Consider the following 15,691-nt stretch of genomic DNA (forward strand, 5'->3'; position numbering starts at 1 on the left):
TGTCTAACTTTAAAGTCCGATTAAACGAAGCTATATATCGGCATAGAGATTAGTAAAAATATTGCTCTGAATAGATGATTTTATCAGAATCCGTCATCGATTCACGACGTTTAGAAAACTGTTATCGTTCTTCGACTTACCTTGCTTGTTGAAATTGGTAATCAAAATAAGTCACTAAACTTTATTATTTTTTGGACTGAATTTCACCCTAATTTTTATCGTATTTTGTGGTTTAACTGTATTTTAATTTTTGCAATTTCATTCTGTGTATTTAGAAACTGTTGGAAGAAGTCGTTGCTGAAAAAGATACAGTTGAAGAATTGAATGATGCTTGTGAACTACTCATGGAACATAGTGCTTGCTCAAGAGTACGTGATCAAACTGTCGAAACTCAAGCCAATTACACGAAACTATTAACAGCTGCTCAAGGTATTTACAATGCTTTGCTTAAATCAATTGCTCTTTCTAAAGGGCCTATTAAATTTTTTAGGTCTGGTTGCTAAAATAGAGAAAAATCTAATGGATCATACAGAATTCTTGAATTACAAGAGCGAAATGGATGCATGGATACAGAAAGCATATGAGATCTTGAATGGCTGCGCTAATGACAGTGACACCAAAGCTATTGACTTACAGTTGGACATAGTTAACGTGAGTGCCCATATAAGTATAAAATATTGAAAACATATGTTATAGCAGTCTCTTTTTTAATTTTTACAGTCTCTTTCTGCTCGTTTACCCGAAGGTCAGCACTTGTTGAGTATGGTACAGAATGCTTACTCGAAAGCATCGAATATTACACCAGAAGAGAAACAGGAAAAATTGCGTGAACTTATGACGAAAGTACGCGAAGATTGGGATGCACTTGGTTTAGCAATTAAACAGAAGTTGAATGATTTGAAACAAATCCAAACCCGATGGGCAGATTTCTCAGCCAATAAAGATAAATTGGAAAAATGGATTAATGCCACTGAAAACATGCTGAAAGTTGTGCCCGATACAAAGAGCGAACTAAGTGAAATGAAAACGCTAGTGGAACGCTACAAGTCACTACAAAATGAGATTAAACAGAAGGGTGTTGATATAGACAGTTTGTTGTCCGAGGCTAAAGAATTGTCTACAGACGTTGACAATATACATCAAATGCAAGCGCGTTGGGAGAAAATTAAAAATGATTGTCTCAATTATATTCGAGATATTGAAAATGAAATGGCAGACTATAATGCCTACCACCAGAGTCTCCAAGATGTTGAGAAATGGTTGCTTCAAATATCTTTTCAACTCATGGCGCATAATTCGCTTTTCATATCGAATCGTGAACAAACCAACGAACAAATCTTGCAACACGAAGCACTTTTGAACGAAATTCAGAAATATCAGTCGAATTTAGATGATTTGAACGCCAAAGGTCAAGGTCAAATAAAACGTTACGAACGCACAACACCTGCGATACGTGACACTGTCGAGTCACAGCTGAAAAATATACAAGACAGTTACAATTCACTTTTACAAACTTCAATCCAAATTAAAAATCGTCTTCATGAATCTTTAGCTAAGTTCCAAGAATATGAAGATACCTTGGATAGCATAATGCGCAACTTAGAACAATATGAACCAATCATACAAACCGAACTGGATGCACCAGCAATCAACTTGGAAATGGCACAGAATCAACTGAAATGTGCACAAGTAAGTATAGTATAACGAAGAAAATCCCTCCACTTAAAATGGTACTATATATTGTCTCTACTTTCTCGCTTTTACAGAACATGCAAAACAAGTTGAACTTTGAGAAGACACGTCTTGCCTCAGCCGTCCAAGCATGCGAAGCTGCTACAGCATCCATAAGTCGCCCTAGTTCCCCATTGGAAACAGCCATGCAAACAATACCAGAACGCGAATTGGTTGTGCGTGCCAAATTGGAAGATTTACTTGATCAGGTAAGAAGAATAGTGGGAAACGTAGTTGCTTGTTATCTTTAAATTAACCATTATAATATTTAATTAAAATTTTCTTAATTTAATTTAGTGCATAGAATAATTTTTGAGTTTTTTTAATTTAATTTAATTTTATGATATGTTTTGCTTTTATTTTTATTTTTTTGTTATTGCTGACTACTTACTATTGTTAATGACATTAATCCTCTGCTGCACCTCCAATGTCCCTAATGCACTGTAAATGCGAAATTCTAATTATCCGTGGCCGTGAAATTTAAACAAAATTTTGCAATATTTTTGCATTTTTAAATGATAAATAGCCGCTTATGCAAAAAGCAGCTCAAAACTCAACCAACATCTTTGGTACCGATGATGAAGATGTTGATACTGAGTTATCCGATATTAATGATGCTTTCCTGGATGCACTTGCTCACGACCGTATTCTCGGCTATCGCAAGATAATACGATCAAACAGTGAGCACATCAAAAAGCTCCAATCTCTCACCGCGAAGGTAAGTTCAGTTGCGTATTGGCTTCTATTGCTTGTTGCTGCTTCTTGTTCCCGCCTTGCAATTATTATATTGTATATTTCATTTGAATTTGGTTCCATTTTAATATTTATTCAATTTATTCAATAATTATATAATTATTAATTTACTAATTTATAAGAAAACTTATTTATACTAAAATATAAGGGGAGGGAGGTGAGGTTTACATCCATGATTTACATGGTTACATATCGTGCATGCTCAATTTCAAGGTTTCCTATATATAATCTATATTAACTCTACATATACCGACTATTTAACGATGACAGAAACTGCAAATCTATAAAGAATATTTATCCTTCCTTAAAGTAGAAAACTATTTAAAACTCATGATTTAATTCGAAAATTACAACAATATGATATAGTTTTTCTTCCTATTCAAAATAGGAAACACCAAGAGACGTCACATACCTCAAAGCAGATCCGTCATTCTATTTTATCACACAGATCCATCTTGTTGAGATGAGTTATTTGCTAATAATATTTCAATACCTACATATAACTTAAGACTAGTTAGGACACTTTTTACATTTTTTTTAATATTCTGTAGATTGGTTTGGTGTCATCGTATTTGTACAGTAAACCTATCAAAGATTAGTGAGTAGCTGTGTTTATTATTAGTTAGCGTTATTATGTATCACATCATATATTATTAGTGAGATAATAGCAGTGAATCTCAAATCAAATTTGAAATGGTGTTCGTAACAAAAAATATTGCTATTAGCACGACACTCTAAATAATCGCCAAACTACAGACCTAGTTTGTACTTCTGATGTCGTTTTAGACCGATTAACAGAGCTAATGATGTTTACAGGTTTTTTAACATATCGCCATGGTCTGCGTTACCACAACAACAAGCTGGGTCTGATAAGACGAAATGACAGATCTGCTTTTAAGCAGATGAAACTTCTTATGTTTTTTATGACTGTCCGGCTTTTCCATTTCCGTCTGATATTAGGAAATTAATAATCGACATTTTGGCCTTCATTTACTTTACTTTTATTTATACTTTTACTTAAGGACACCTAACATCACAAAAGAGCTACTAAAGTCGCAGTGTTTTATTCCATTGGGACCAAGAGTATTTATTTTTATTATATATTATTTTAGATCGAATGCTCAATTTTGATATTATTTTTTTACTCTCTTATTATAAGAGTAATTTATAATTAAACTGATGTGTGGCCAACTAAATCAGCTACGGTTTTTGATATGTCTATAACAGAAAATTTAAAATAATAGTCGATCCAGAATACTACAATCTTTGGATATGGAAGTATCCACTTATATATATCTAATTAAATTCTTAAATAATATATTTACTAATTAAGCTAGAAAAGCATTCATAAGTCTACCTTTTACAATCAATGAATCTGTAATTATGTACCTATAACCATCAACCCAAAATCCTATATAGTAAGCTGACAATCTTATATTCTGTTCCTATATGAATCTACCAGATCTGTTATATGCACTGGAATCACATATTAGCTTATTAGAATTTGTAACTGCTGCTTCTATTGGCTGTTATCGAATGTTACACATTTATCATTCAGATCCAAAAACAAAATTGCTTTCTGTTATAAAATACAATCATTTTTATATAAGTAATTACTTCTTGTTTACCACGCAAACATCCAATTAGCAGAGTCTTTAATTTGCTGTTTCCGTGGATCCGTGTTTTTGGAGGTAACATTAATGATGTGAAATACCGAAGAATGTTAACTGGTCTTAATATCTTCATACACAATACCTTTCCGGAAAGAAAGATGATATCATTGATGTCAATTGCGGATGCTGGCTAACTTTTTTTTATACCTACGTCGGAACTTCCTCAAAACTTCGTTTGTATTAAAAATAGCTTTTTTTCTGAAAATATTCCAGAAAAAAAGACGACTTCTCTATACAGCAAAAATCCCAGATAAAGGCAAGAGACCCAGATAAAGGCAATTATTTGTCAGATATTTGACATCTGTGCCATTATAGCTCTTAGCCACATGACGTTATCCTTTACACTGAATCAGTTTAAAAGCATAAATAACACAATATGATATCACAATGAATCTGTTTTGTAAAATCTATATAAGTCTCGTCTACGTTGGTACAGACTGCCAATAGAATCTACGATTTCCCACATTAGGCGATTTCTACTTTATTTCACATATTCATTATTGTGCAATCTTATATTCCCACAGAAGACAGAATAAGGTCTTTTAACATTATAATGCTCGATATTGGATGATATTGGTTATTTTATATAAATATCACTTTCATATTCTTTTGTAAAATTTACTAGAGCAATTTTTGGGCGAAATTTCTTAATCCACATTAAATCAAAACATCTACATTGGGCGTGGTTATATGTGAATATATTCGAAATATTAAGTAATACCTGTTTAACACTGGTTTGAAAAATTTAGTTAAAGATTTTTGACTCGTGTGAAAAACTTACATTCATTATCCGTCATCGTTTTAATGTGCTTGGTTGTCTGCTATGGTGTAATAACCTACGTGAGAATAATTCTTAATAAGTTTCTTTTTTATTCTAATTACCAGGTACATTCGCATCTTAATGGTCTCGTTGCTTCTGTGAGTGAATTGGAACAACAGCAAAAGCAACGTGCGGAACTGCAAGATTGGATTAAAAAACAAGAAAATGCAGTATCTGATTGGTCTACTCGTCCATGTAAATTGCGTCCAGAAGCCGCAAAACAAGAACTAGTGTCCATGAACGATATGCTTAATTCCATTGGCGATAAACGTTCACAACTTATGTTGGAGATGACAGGATCTCGTAAGTATCTAATTTATATCAATGAAAATTCTATAAACATATGTATGTTTCCTTTAATGACCATAATAATAATTTTTCTGTAGTTGGAGACGAGGATACTGATCTCGATGATAATCTTAATAAGTTAGAAACAGAACTAATGGACGCTATTGCTAAGAAGCAAGGTGGACAGAATACGATTGATAATTACCGTCAAAGTTTACAAGATGTACAAAATTGGTTCGATTCTTTGATTAAGCGTATGGATGTGCTTGATAAGGGTTCAGGTTTGAACTGTGGCCAGAAAATGACAGCCATGTTGGATATAAAAGAAGAGTTCGAAAAGCAAAGTCCAAATAAAATACAAGATGTTAAAGCTAAAGCAGCACAAGTTGCCGAAGTCATTAGTAATTTAGATGGGCAACAAGTTGAAGAGCAAATGAAATCATTAGATCGACGTTATGCCGATCTAGGTAAGCGTCTTGATCGAAAGGCACAACTTTTAGATGTGACTAATAAGGGTGTGGAAGGTGCAAAAGCTGAAATTGACCAGCTACAAAATTGGGTTAAAGAAAAAATTGTTGAATTGCAAGCGCCTGTCAAAATTGGATTTGAACCAAAATCTGCGGAAGTTCGTCAACAACAAATAAAAGGAATGATGAAGGATGCTGAAGCAAAACAATCTCTAGCCGATGCATTGGAGAAACGTATATCCAATATGCAACCAGAATTGGAGCCTGTCGAATATGCTCAGTTAGAATCAGCATTGCGCAATCTTAACTCAGATCAACGCAATCTGTCGGACGTGCTAAAGAGTGAAATGGAACGTGCTTTAGATGCAGCACGTGCTAGAAAGTCGTTAGAAAATGATCTCGAAAATGCGCGTTCTTGGCTTAAGTCGAAAATTGCTGAAGTACGAAAATTGCCCGTATATCATCCTTTGTCTTCTTCAGATATCGAAAAGAAACTGAATGAAAGTAAAAAGTATGACGATGAAGCAAGACAATTTAACGATGGTAGATTAAGTGATTTACAACGTCAAGCAAACAATATAATGAAGGATTGCTCAGATGCTGATAGAGCTGCTTTACAGAAAATTCTGGATGAAATCGAACACGACTTCGGTACACTAAAAGATGAAACCTCTAAACGTTCTAAGAGTCTAAACGATTTATTGCAAGGACGCAAACAATTCGAAGATGCAATAAAGAAAATGAATGATTGGCTTAATGAAATGGAAACTGCAACCGCAGTGGAACTTCGCACTACTAGCTTGCCAGTGCTCGAAGAGCAACTTTCACATTACCAGAAATTACTTGACAATGCCAACAACGTTGGTACTGCAATGAATGATGTGGCCGAGCAAGGTAAAGGTTTGTTGCCAACCCTTAGCAATCCCGATAAGCTTAAATTGAATGATGATCTTAAAACTATGAAAGATCGTTATTCTAAAATCAAACAAGTGATTAATGATAGAGTCGGTACACTGGGAGATCATATTAAGAAGTATAAGGATGCTAAGAATAAAATGGCTGATTGTATGCAGTTCCTTAACATAATTCAACAACGATTGCGAGAGTTAAACAAACCAATTGGTTCTAAGATTGAGGATGTCCAAGAACTGTTGGGTGCCTATGAGGACATATTGAAAAAGCTCAAAGACAGCAAAAGTAGCATGGGCGATATGCAAGATGATAATTTGCCCGAATTGCAAAGTATATTAACACAGCAAGATGACATGATTAAACTGATTGAGGATCAACTGGCCCATCTTCGACAATTACTATTGTTGCGTGAACAGTTCATCGCCTTAATTAATGAAATAATTGCCTTTATTATGAAATATACCGATGTTATCATAGATATTGAGAACTCACCAGATAGTTTAGAAGATAAAATCAACAAATATGATGACGTTATTGTAAAAATACAAGAATGTGAGGGCTTATTAGCTTCAGCAAATGACAAAGGGCAAAAGATCGCTTCTGAAGGAACTGCTGCTGACAAAAACAGTATAACCGAACAATTGCAATCTTTAAAGAATCAATTACATAGCTTACGCAAAGCTGTGGAATCACAACGTCAAAAACATCAAATACAACTCGAACATCACAAAAAACTGGCCGCAGAATTATCTGAAATATTAGATTGGTTGCACAATAATGAAGGCGCAGCAAAATCTCGTCCTCAACTTGATCGCGATCCAGAATCAGTTGAACATGAACTGCAAAAACATCACAAATTGAGTGATGACATACAACAATATCTCGATAAATTTAGCAAGATTAATGATGGCATCAAGTCTGAGGTGGGCATGCCAGGTTCTTTGGTTGAACTTTTATCGGAAGGACGTTCTTTACTATCGCTTTTGCCACAGGAACTCGAAGAACGTGAAAAGTATCTAATTAACAATCGTGATTCGCGTCTTGAATACATGAAACTAGTGGCAAAATTCAATGATTGGGTTCATGAAGCTGAGATACGATTACAAAATGGACAACATGGAATCGATTATCAAAATCTCTCTAATGATCTTAATGAACACAAAATATTCTTCGGTAATGTTACTCCTGTCAAAAATTTAGTGCAAAAACAAATTCAGGAGGCCGCTGACAAAATTTGGCCGTCTCTCAATAATTATGAAGAATCTGAGCTATCAGCTGAACTTTCACTATTCCAAACAAAATTGGCGAATACTCTAGCAGCAAGTAAAGTTCAACAAAGTTCATTGGAAAAAGAAAATGACCGTTGGCGTGAATATGGTCAACTGGTTGATCGTGTTAAAGCTATTATTGAGCGCACTAAATTCGTAGATGAACCTGTGCAAAATCTGGCTGGTTTGCATTTTAACATACAAAAATTAACCCACGCTATTGGAAATGTACAGGTGAGTTTGTGTTATTTATATTTTGGTATATTTATTTATATTTTATAAATATATTTATTATGGTATATAAAATATATAGTTTAGAATATATTTAATAAAATATTGTATGTTAAGTTCAGATCAGTCACTTTATTTTATCTACTAAATTGTAATCTATAAGAAATATATCATATATCATATCATATCATATATCATATCATATCATATACTCGTGTTCTTATGGAGATGTCTTAAAATTTTATAATATAGTTTGTGAAGGCGCCTGTTGATACACATATTAATAGTTTCACCGAAGACACCTGTTGCCCATTATGATGTTCTCAAATTACGAAAATGGGTTATCGTCCAATATTCTTTCTTCGATCTGTAGAACTTACGCAAGCTAGTCGCTTTGTTTTTATAGATTTTACTACATCCACACTATTTCGAAAAAAACGGCTTATATCTTGTATCCAAAAAGTTAAATTGATTAGGGTTTAGAATAACGTAATTAAGATGAGATGTGTATGATTCAATAAAGGAAATGTGAAGATCGAGTCTGATCTTCCCATTTCCTTAACAGAACGCTCGACGTTGGAATGGTGTACCGGACTCTAATTTATTTATATGTTGTGTATGGACTAAAAAACTTCATCTTCGGAGAAAATTATTTCCCTTTGGAACCGCAATAGCATTACTTCGAAAAGGGTCTCTTTTATGTTGACATTTTTAGCCAACATGCTTTTTGGATTTATAATCTGGGTCCAGTTCTTTCTTTTTGCACCTCATTTTTCGGTGTCTGCCCTATCTATTAACTTAGTTTTTGCTTCTCCTTTCTGTGTCTAATCGCTTCGCTTTGAGGACTTTAATCACATAGGGCTTAATTGTTTGTTACTTCTCTGGGTACGTTCGTGTTCTTTCAACTATAATCTAGGAAATCTTTATTATTCGTATGTGGTGTGGTCATCGATGTCAATGGGTGTTTTTATCTTTGTTCCAGTAATAGTAGTAAATACTTTTAGTAGGGTATTCTATGGAATCTTTGAAAAGCTGGTGGACTAACATGGGTTACAACATTAACAACAATAATACATTATACAAAAGTTTTCAATACCGGAATTAGTCGCTATTATGTTAAGGACAGCACTACATACTGGGACTTAGAGTACTATATTTTTAATATACCTACTAAAGCAGAAAAAAATGCTTAAGACTTTTTCAGAATTAATCGAAATAAGTTACGATTAATTTTTCAATAAAATTTTTCTATTTTAATAAAAAAAAAATATTTTATGGCTGCTAATCTACTCACTTGCAATAAATGCGAGTATGCGAGTATGCGAAATCTTGAAAAGTGAGTTGCTTTCTCGTTTTATTTTTGCAATTCACAAATTTTGCTTTATTTTGCTTGCCGGCCGGCAAAAGTTGTATGGAAAGTTGATTTTGACCTGGATTTGTTCTCTGCAAAGGCGGTGTTAAAGCTTTTCATGCTTTTTTTCTCTTTCTCGCTTTTTACTACTTGACTGTGTTGAGTGCATTTACATTCTGTGCACTGCACACATGTTAACTTTTATTTAACAGTGGTAAAAAATACACACTTTCAAATAAATTGAAAAAAATCAATTATTAATTGATAACATTTTAATAAACATTTTTATTGTTTAATTGGAACAATCAAAAATCAGTGGAGTTCTATGTAAAGTTAACATAAAAAGGTAGTGGGGTAGGTTCTACATATAGCATATGGACATGTAGATGTAGGTATGTGTAGGGAGAGTTAGTCGTCATAGATAAACTTGCTTTTCGCTGGTAATAGCAAGTAAATATATTCGAATCACATTGAGTGTAAGAAATTTGTTTTTGTTTTATTTTTACTGTTTTCTTCAGTTGTGTACTTCATGTGTGCATAAAGCAAAGGAGAGCGCAATGGATATCTGAACTTAAATGATTTTTTTTCTTTTGACTGAAAATGACATCATCATACAAGTAACTTAGCGTACTCCTCTGTGTTTCCACATGTCAAATTTTGTATATGTGTGTGTGCGTGACAAGTACGTTTTTGACCGAGAGAAAAATGAGAAGAAAAAAATTTCAATGCACGTGGTACCGCAATTTTCTCTTAACATATGTTTTTTACATTATTTTTTTGCTCAGCCTATAGCTGTGTGGGCGCTATTATATTTTAGGGTTCAATGGATCATAATGAAAATGTTGTCCAAAAGATTTAATATCGTTTCTTAAATAAGTAAAAATTTTATAATGGAAATATAATATTAACTTTCTAAAAATTTGTGCTGCAGTCGTATGTGTACATATGTATGTAAAAAGACAACCTATGGAGCTTATGGGGCTATCAAAATATCGCTTTAATCTTCGTTCTGAAGTTTTTTCAAGTATATCAATTTTTATTTCAAAATATTACAATTTGAGAAATGAATATTAAAGAAATCTAAAAAATATATTGCATTTAATAACTACATTTACAGACTTTAATGTGAACATTATCATTTTTTTGTTCATCTGTACAAAAAATGACATCGAATGTCAAAACCTTAACCATTTTCTAGGATTTGTTACTTTAATAGATTTAATAGTGTTTGAACTCTGTATTACAACCCGTCATCGATAATGTAAAGTTACTTAAATGACTGGGTAATAAACATTTCGATTGGTACGACGAGTTTATCCCGACGGAATGAAAAATATGAAAAATAAATATTCTCAGAGGCATATCAAGTGGGAGAGGGAAGTTTAGGCCATAGATTATCAGCTGATAATATAATTTACAGAAAATATTGCGAAAGAAATATTTTCTAATACCACTCATCATTGGTACAACTCTGTCTATACCCCTATATATTTTTGTCATAAAATAAATATTATATTAAATGAAATACCTAGCATTTAAAAAAAAAATTTCAAAAAAATTGAAATTGATCAACATAACTATATCCTAATCCCAATTGAGCTGGGACTGCTGTGCCTGAGAGATATTAGGGGCTACTGTCAACTTTGTTGTAGTGCAACAGTGACCTCGAAGAGGGTACTATATCTGTGTGGAGGGCTGTTAGTCCATTTCCTTGCCTGTTCAATTGTCTATCTGTCTGCTTCTTTATCTGTATATATTTGTATATATACATATACTTTTAGTTTTCTAATGAAAAAACAATTTTGAGCGTGAGGATCAACAATTTTTTTAATGGCAATAACAATAAAGAATATGATTAGTGTGAAGGAATATTAATGTTTTTAATGGCAGTTAAGTTATGTCTTTTCATAACGTTGATTTCTTTCAATATTCACTAAAGTTAGCTATACGCACCAAATACTAGAAAATCGAGAATTTAAAATGACATAAAAAGCTCAGATGTCATATTAGTCTTAATCGCGACTCACTGTTCAATATAACTGCCATACTGATATCGGAATGTTATTTTTGGTAAAGGTATAGCGATCGGTTTGGTTCTTATTCCGACTACTATTAGTTTTACTCGCATTTTACTTTTCAACTTAATTGGTGTATAAATTATGGGATATTGCCTTTAGTGGTAGTATACCGATTTCTTAGGATCTCCTTCTAAGTACTATTGTCTTAATTGTGTGTCATAGGAGAAAAAAAACATCTCACTTACCTATTTTGTTACTGTACGGCAATCGTCATAAGATGTATATCCATTCTAGGATATAACTTTCTCAATTATCTGGAAATCCTTAAATGAAGCTTATATAATTGAAATCTATTTCCAGAAATTTTTTTTCAAAAAAAAAAAAAATAAAAATTAGGAACATGAGAGTTCACATTTTTAATAATAACCCTAAAATAACCGGTTAGAAGCCATATAAAACTTACGGTACTGTTTCGATTATTATACGAACCCTATTGTGACCTCTCAACTGCAACGCTCCATTAAACGTTTTTATAATTTTTTTCTTCTTAATTTATGTGGCAGTAAGTTTCATGCTTTTTTGGTTTTATGTCTTATAAAAAATACCGGCTTTTTGCACTTGAAAGCTTTGCCTGTGTAAAGTATGAATATATATTTCAGACCTTGTATGAATTAACGGGTGACATATGTAGTGGGAGAGAATAATTTACTGAATATATTGATATGGTGTAAATGCCAATGCAATTTTATTTTTTTGTTTTTAATCTATGTATATATTTTCATATATGTGTATATGTATGTATGTATGTACGTATAAAAGGGCACACCGAATTCTTAGTCACTAGGGCGGCGGGCACTAAATATTAATATTTAAATAAATTTATTTCTTATCAGAATTTCACGGTCTGAACTACAAATTTATGCACACATGTATAAATGTATATCAACTGTAAAAAATAGTGAATAATTAAATAATCTTAAATATTATTATTGCACATTAAAATATTCCATTATTTTTTATACATATTTCATTATTTTTAATAAATATTTTTTTTCAACATTTCATTATTTTATATACATAGATATTTTTTTTATTTTATATACATATTTTTTTATTTCAAATATTTATTTATTTAATTTAAATTAATTTAGTTTAATTTTATTTTAACTGCAATTAACAGTAAATAATTAAATAGTCTTAAATATTATTATTGCACATAAAATATTTCATTATTTTTTATACATATTTTATTATTTATAAATATTTTTTTTCAACATTTCATTATTTTATATAAATATTTTTTATTTTATATACTTATTTTTTATATTTATTTATTTTATATATTTATTTGTTTAAAATATATATATTTTTTTATGTATGTATATATGTATATATTATGTATATATATTTATTTTACATATTAATTTATTTTATTATATATATGCATATATATCTTTATTTTATGTATATACACATATATTTTCATTTGCCTTACAAGTTAACGTAAATTTCTGCAGTGATATACGTATACAATATACAATGTATAGTGACCTGACAGTGTTGTCCTTCAGTATGCTTTAATGCTGTGCTGCATGTAGGGATTGCTTTCTACATTATGATGGCAAATTTTATTGGGTGTGCACTGCTGCCGGCAAAATTGTGTTTTCCTATGTCTTGTTTTTCTTGTCCTTTGCTTTTGCGTGCAGTAAAATCACAAAACACCGAAAAAAAAATAGAAAACGTGTTCTTGTTTTTGTAAAACTCTTGGCTCTCCTTACCGGTATTTTAAGTCTTTCCTTTTAGCAACTGTTGTTGTTATTGCTCTTTTTATTTTACACTATGTGTAGCGCGCTCTCTTTGTAAATTGTAAGACTTTTTTTTCAGTTTCATGTTTAGTGTAGTGACGTTGGCTTCACCTTTATTTATGTTTGTGTGCAAATGTGAGTCTCTGGCAATGTTTTCAAATTCAAGTTTGAAGAATTTCAGATCGCCGCACTGTATTCATTTGAAATTGAGACGTGGTCGTGAGCAATAAGAGTTCTTTTTTTTAAATTCTATTCAAATTATTATTATTTGAGAGACTACTTTGTTTATAGTTTTGTATTTTGTTTTTTGTTTTCTATTTAATAATTAATTGAAACATTTTGTAAAACAGAAAAATATAAAACGCAAAATAAAAACAATTGTGCAAAAATTTCTTGGTGATATTAAAAACTATTAATTGTTAAATTCTTATTAGAATTAGTTGTACGTATGTTTACTGAATCAAAAGGAATTATTGAAATATAATTAAGTAAGAGTGTTTTTGTTCATGTGCAAATTTTTTCCCTTTCCACACTGCTAGTTCCTTCTGTGGCACTTTGTGTGTGTCTGTTGTGAAATTTTCTAAAAAGCAGTGTGATTTACAACAAAAGAAAACCAAAAAAACAAAAAAAAAAAAAATATAGTAATATTGTTTTAAGAGCAAGGATTTGCAAGGCACAAAAGAGTAAACTGCTAAATAAAATATTTTCTAGTTAAAAAATTAAATAATAAATAAGCTATAAATTAAGTAGCTAAAGTAAATTTTCATAAGGACTTTTGACATTTAACAACATTTTGGCTATTAATATTTTTTCAGAGCCAAACCGGTGATATCACACTCGTAAATCAACAAGCGCAAGGACTGTTACGTCAAGCGGACGTTCGCAATCGTGAATTGATTGAAAAAGACAATAACGACTTAAACAGATTGTGGCAGGAGCTTATTAAGGGTTTGGAGCAGCGGCGTGATAACCAGCAAGCCATCGCTGATAAGTGGGACGATTTCGATAATCGTTTGCACAACTGGGAGAAGGCAATTGCACGTTTAGAGGATAAATACCGCAATGTCGACCCAGTTGTAAGGTCGCGACGTCATTTGGAAGATACAAAGCATGTCATTCAGGTGAGTGCAAGAGTACTTACTAATCATATTATGAAAAAAATGACTAGCTTAAAAAAAATAAATACGATAAATTTTTAAACGACTAATTTTTCAATTTCAATTTCACTCTATTTTATTCGCGTATCAAAATAATATTTGTCTTGATTTCGAGTGGTGTGAGCTCATTTTATTAGACGGGCATACAAATACTCGAACGTGACAAAGTTAGCGATTCAAAACCTGTTAAACCGGCGTACAAAATTATTAAATTAAACAGTCGAAAAATAAATAAAATAAATTAATTAAAGAACAAAATCTCAATAAAAATTCATAGAATAAAAATTAAAAACCGGAAGTACAATTTTGAACAATTTATTCTTTTGACTTGATAGATAGTTGCTAAATAAATTTTTTATATGATAAATATAATTTTTTTATATATTTGAAGAAACAATTATATTAACGTTAAATAGTTTTTTTTACTAACGTTGAATAGTCAGTCTACTTTCCTTTTTCAGCTAAATATATTTTTTTTATCCTTCAAATTTTTATTAGTTTACATATGTAACACTTAATGAGTATGGGAGAGAAATTTATTTTTTTTTTAAATTTATTTCTAATAATTTTTTTTAATATTTTATTTTTATATTTAAGATTGTATTTTTTATATTATATGACTTTTCAAACATTTTGAAAGTTATGAGCTCATATTTTGCAATTTTTAATTACGATTAATTTGTTGCCGTCTAAATATAGCATCCATCTGTTTACAAAAGTAATGTGTTTAGTTAGGTTCTCCCATTTGTTTGTTTGTTTAGCTTGGTGTACTAAATCGAAAATGTGTACACATTTATATAAACATTTTTTCTTAATATTTATTTATATGTATTTTATTTTAATTTCAAATTAACAGTCTACCATTTAATTATTTATTTAATTTAAAACAAACATACAAATGTTGCTCATACGTCACCATTGACCTGTTTGATTGGTTAAAATACATTAATATATATTCCGAGCTCAGAGAGAGAGCAGCAGCTAGAGCAGAATTTTGCATTAGCTTATGATTTTTATACTCAACAAATAGTGTGTCTAAAATAATTTAACATAAATTAAACCCGAACTTTTTTTCTTAATTCCAACTTTTTTATTGTTGTTGTTATTGCTAAACATAATAGCATAATAAAGCTTCTGATGCTGTCATCCGAAAGTAAAATAAAATAAAGTAAAATAAAGAATAGTAAAAACAAAAACAAAACAAAAGCAACAATTTA

General features: G+C 31.2%; 1 protein-coding gene across 9 annotated transcripts in view; it reads left to right on the forward strand.

The window, feature by feature from the left end:
- The window catches only part of LOC119687571 (nesprin-1), a 138,257-nt gene that overhangs the window by 54,234 nt on the left and 68,332 nt on the right, over positions 1–15,691 (forward strand). For 5 of the 9 annotated variants that reach the window (XM_038101925.1, XM_038101928.1, XM_038101921.1 and 2 more), the window contains 8 exons: positions 276–429; positions 491–651; positions 721–1,689; positions 1,767–1,940; positions 2,258–2,449; positions 5,043–5,280; positions 5,364–8,146; positions 14,133–14,438. In XM_038101925.1, coding sequence (XP_037957853.1) covers positions 276–429; positions 491–651; positions 721–1,689; positions 1,767–1,940; positions 2,258–2,449; positions 5,043–5,280; positions 5,364–8,146; positions 14,133–14,438 — 4,977 coding nt within the window. The remainder of the gene's footprint in view (positions 1–275; positions 430–490; positions 652–720; positions 1,690–1,766; positions 1,941–2,257; positions 2,450–5,042; positions 5,281–5,363; positions 8,147–14,132; positions 14,439–15,691) is intronic. The other 4 variants (XM_038101926.1, XM_038101929.1, XM_038101924.1 and 1 more) reach the window with 1 other exon arrangement.

The sequence above is a fragment of the Teleopsis dalmanni genome, chromosome X, assembly GCF_002237135.1.
Source record: "Teleopsis dalmanni isolate 2A chromosome X, ASM223713v2, whole genome shotgun sequence".
Taxonomy (NCBI): domain Eukaryota; kingdom Metazoa; phylum Arthropoda; class Insecta; order Diptera; family Diopsidae; genus Teleopsis; species Teleopsis dalmanni.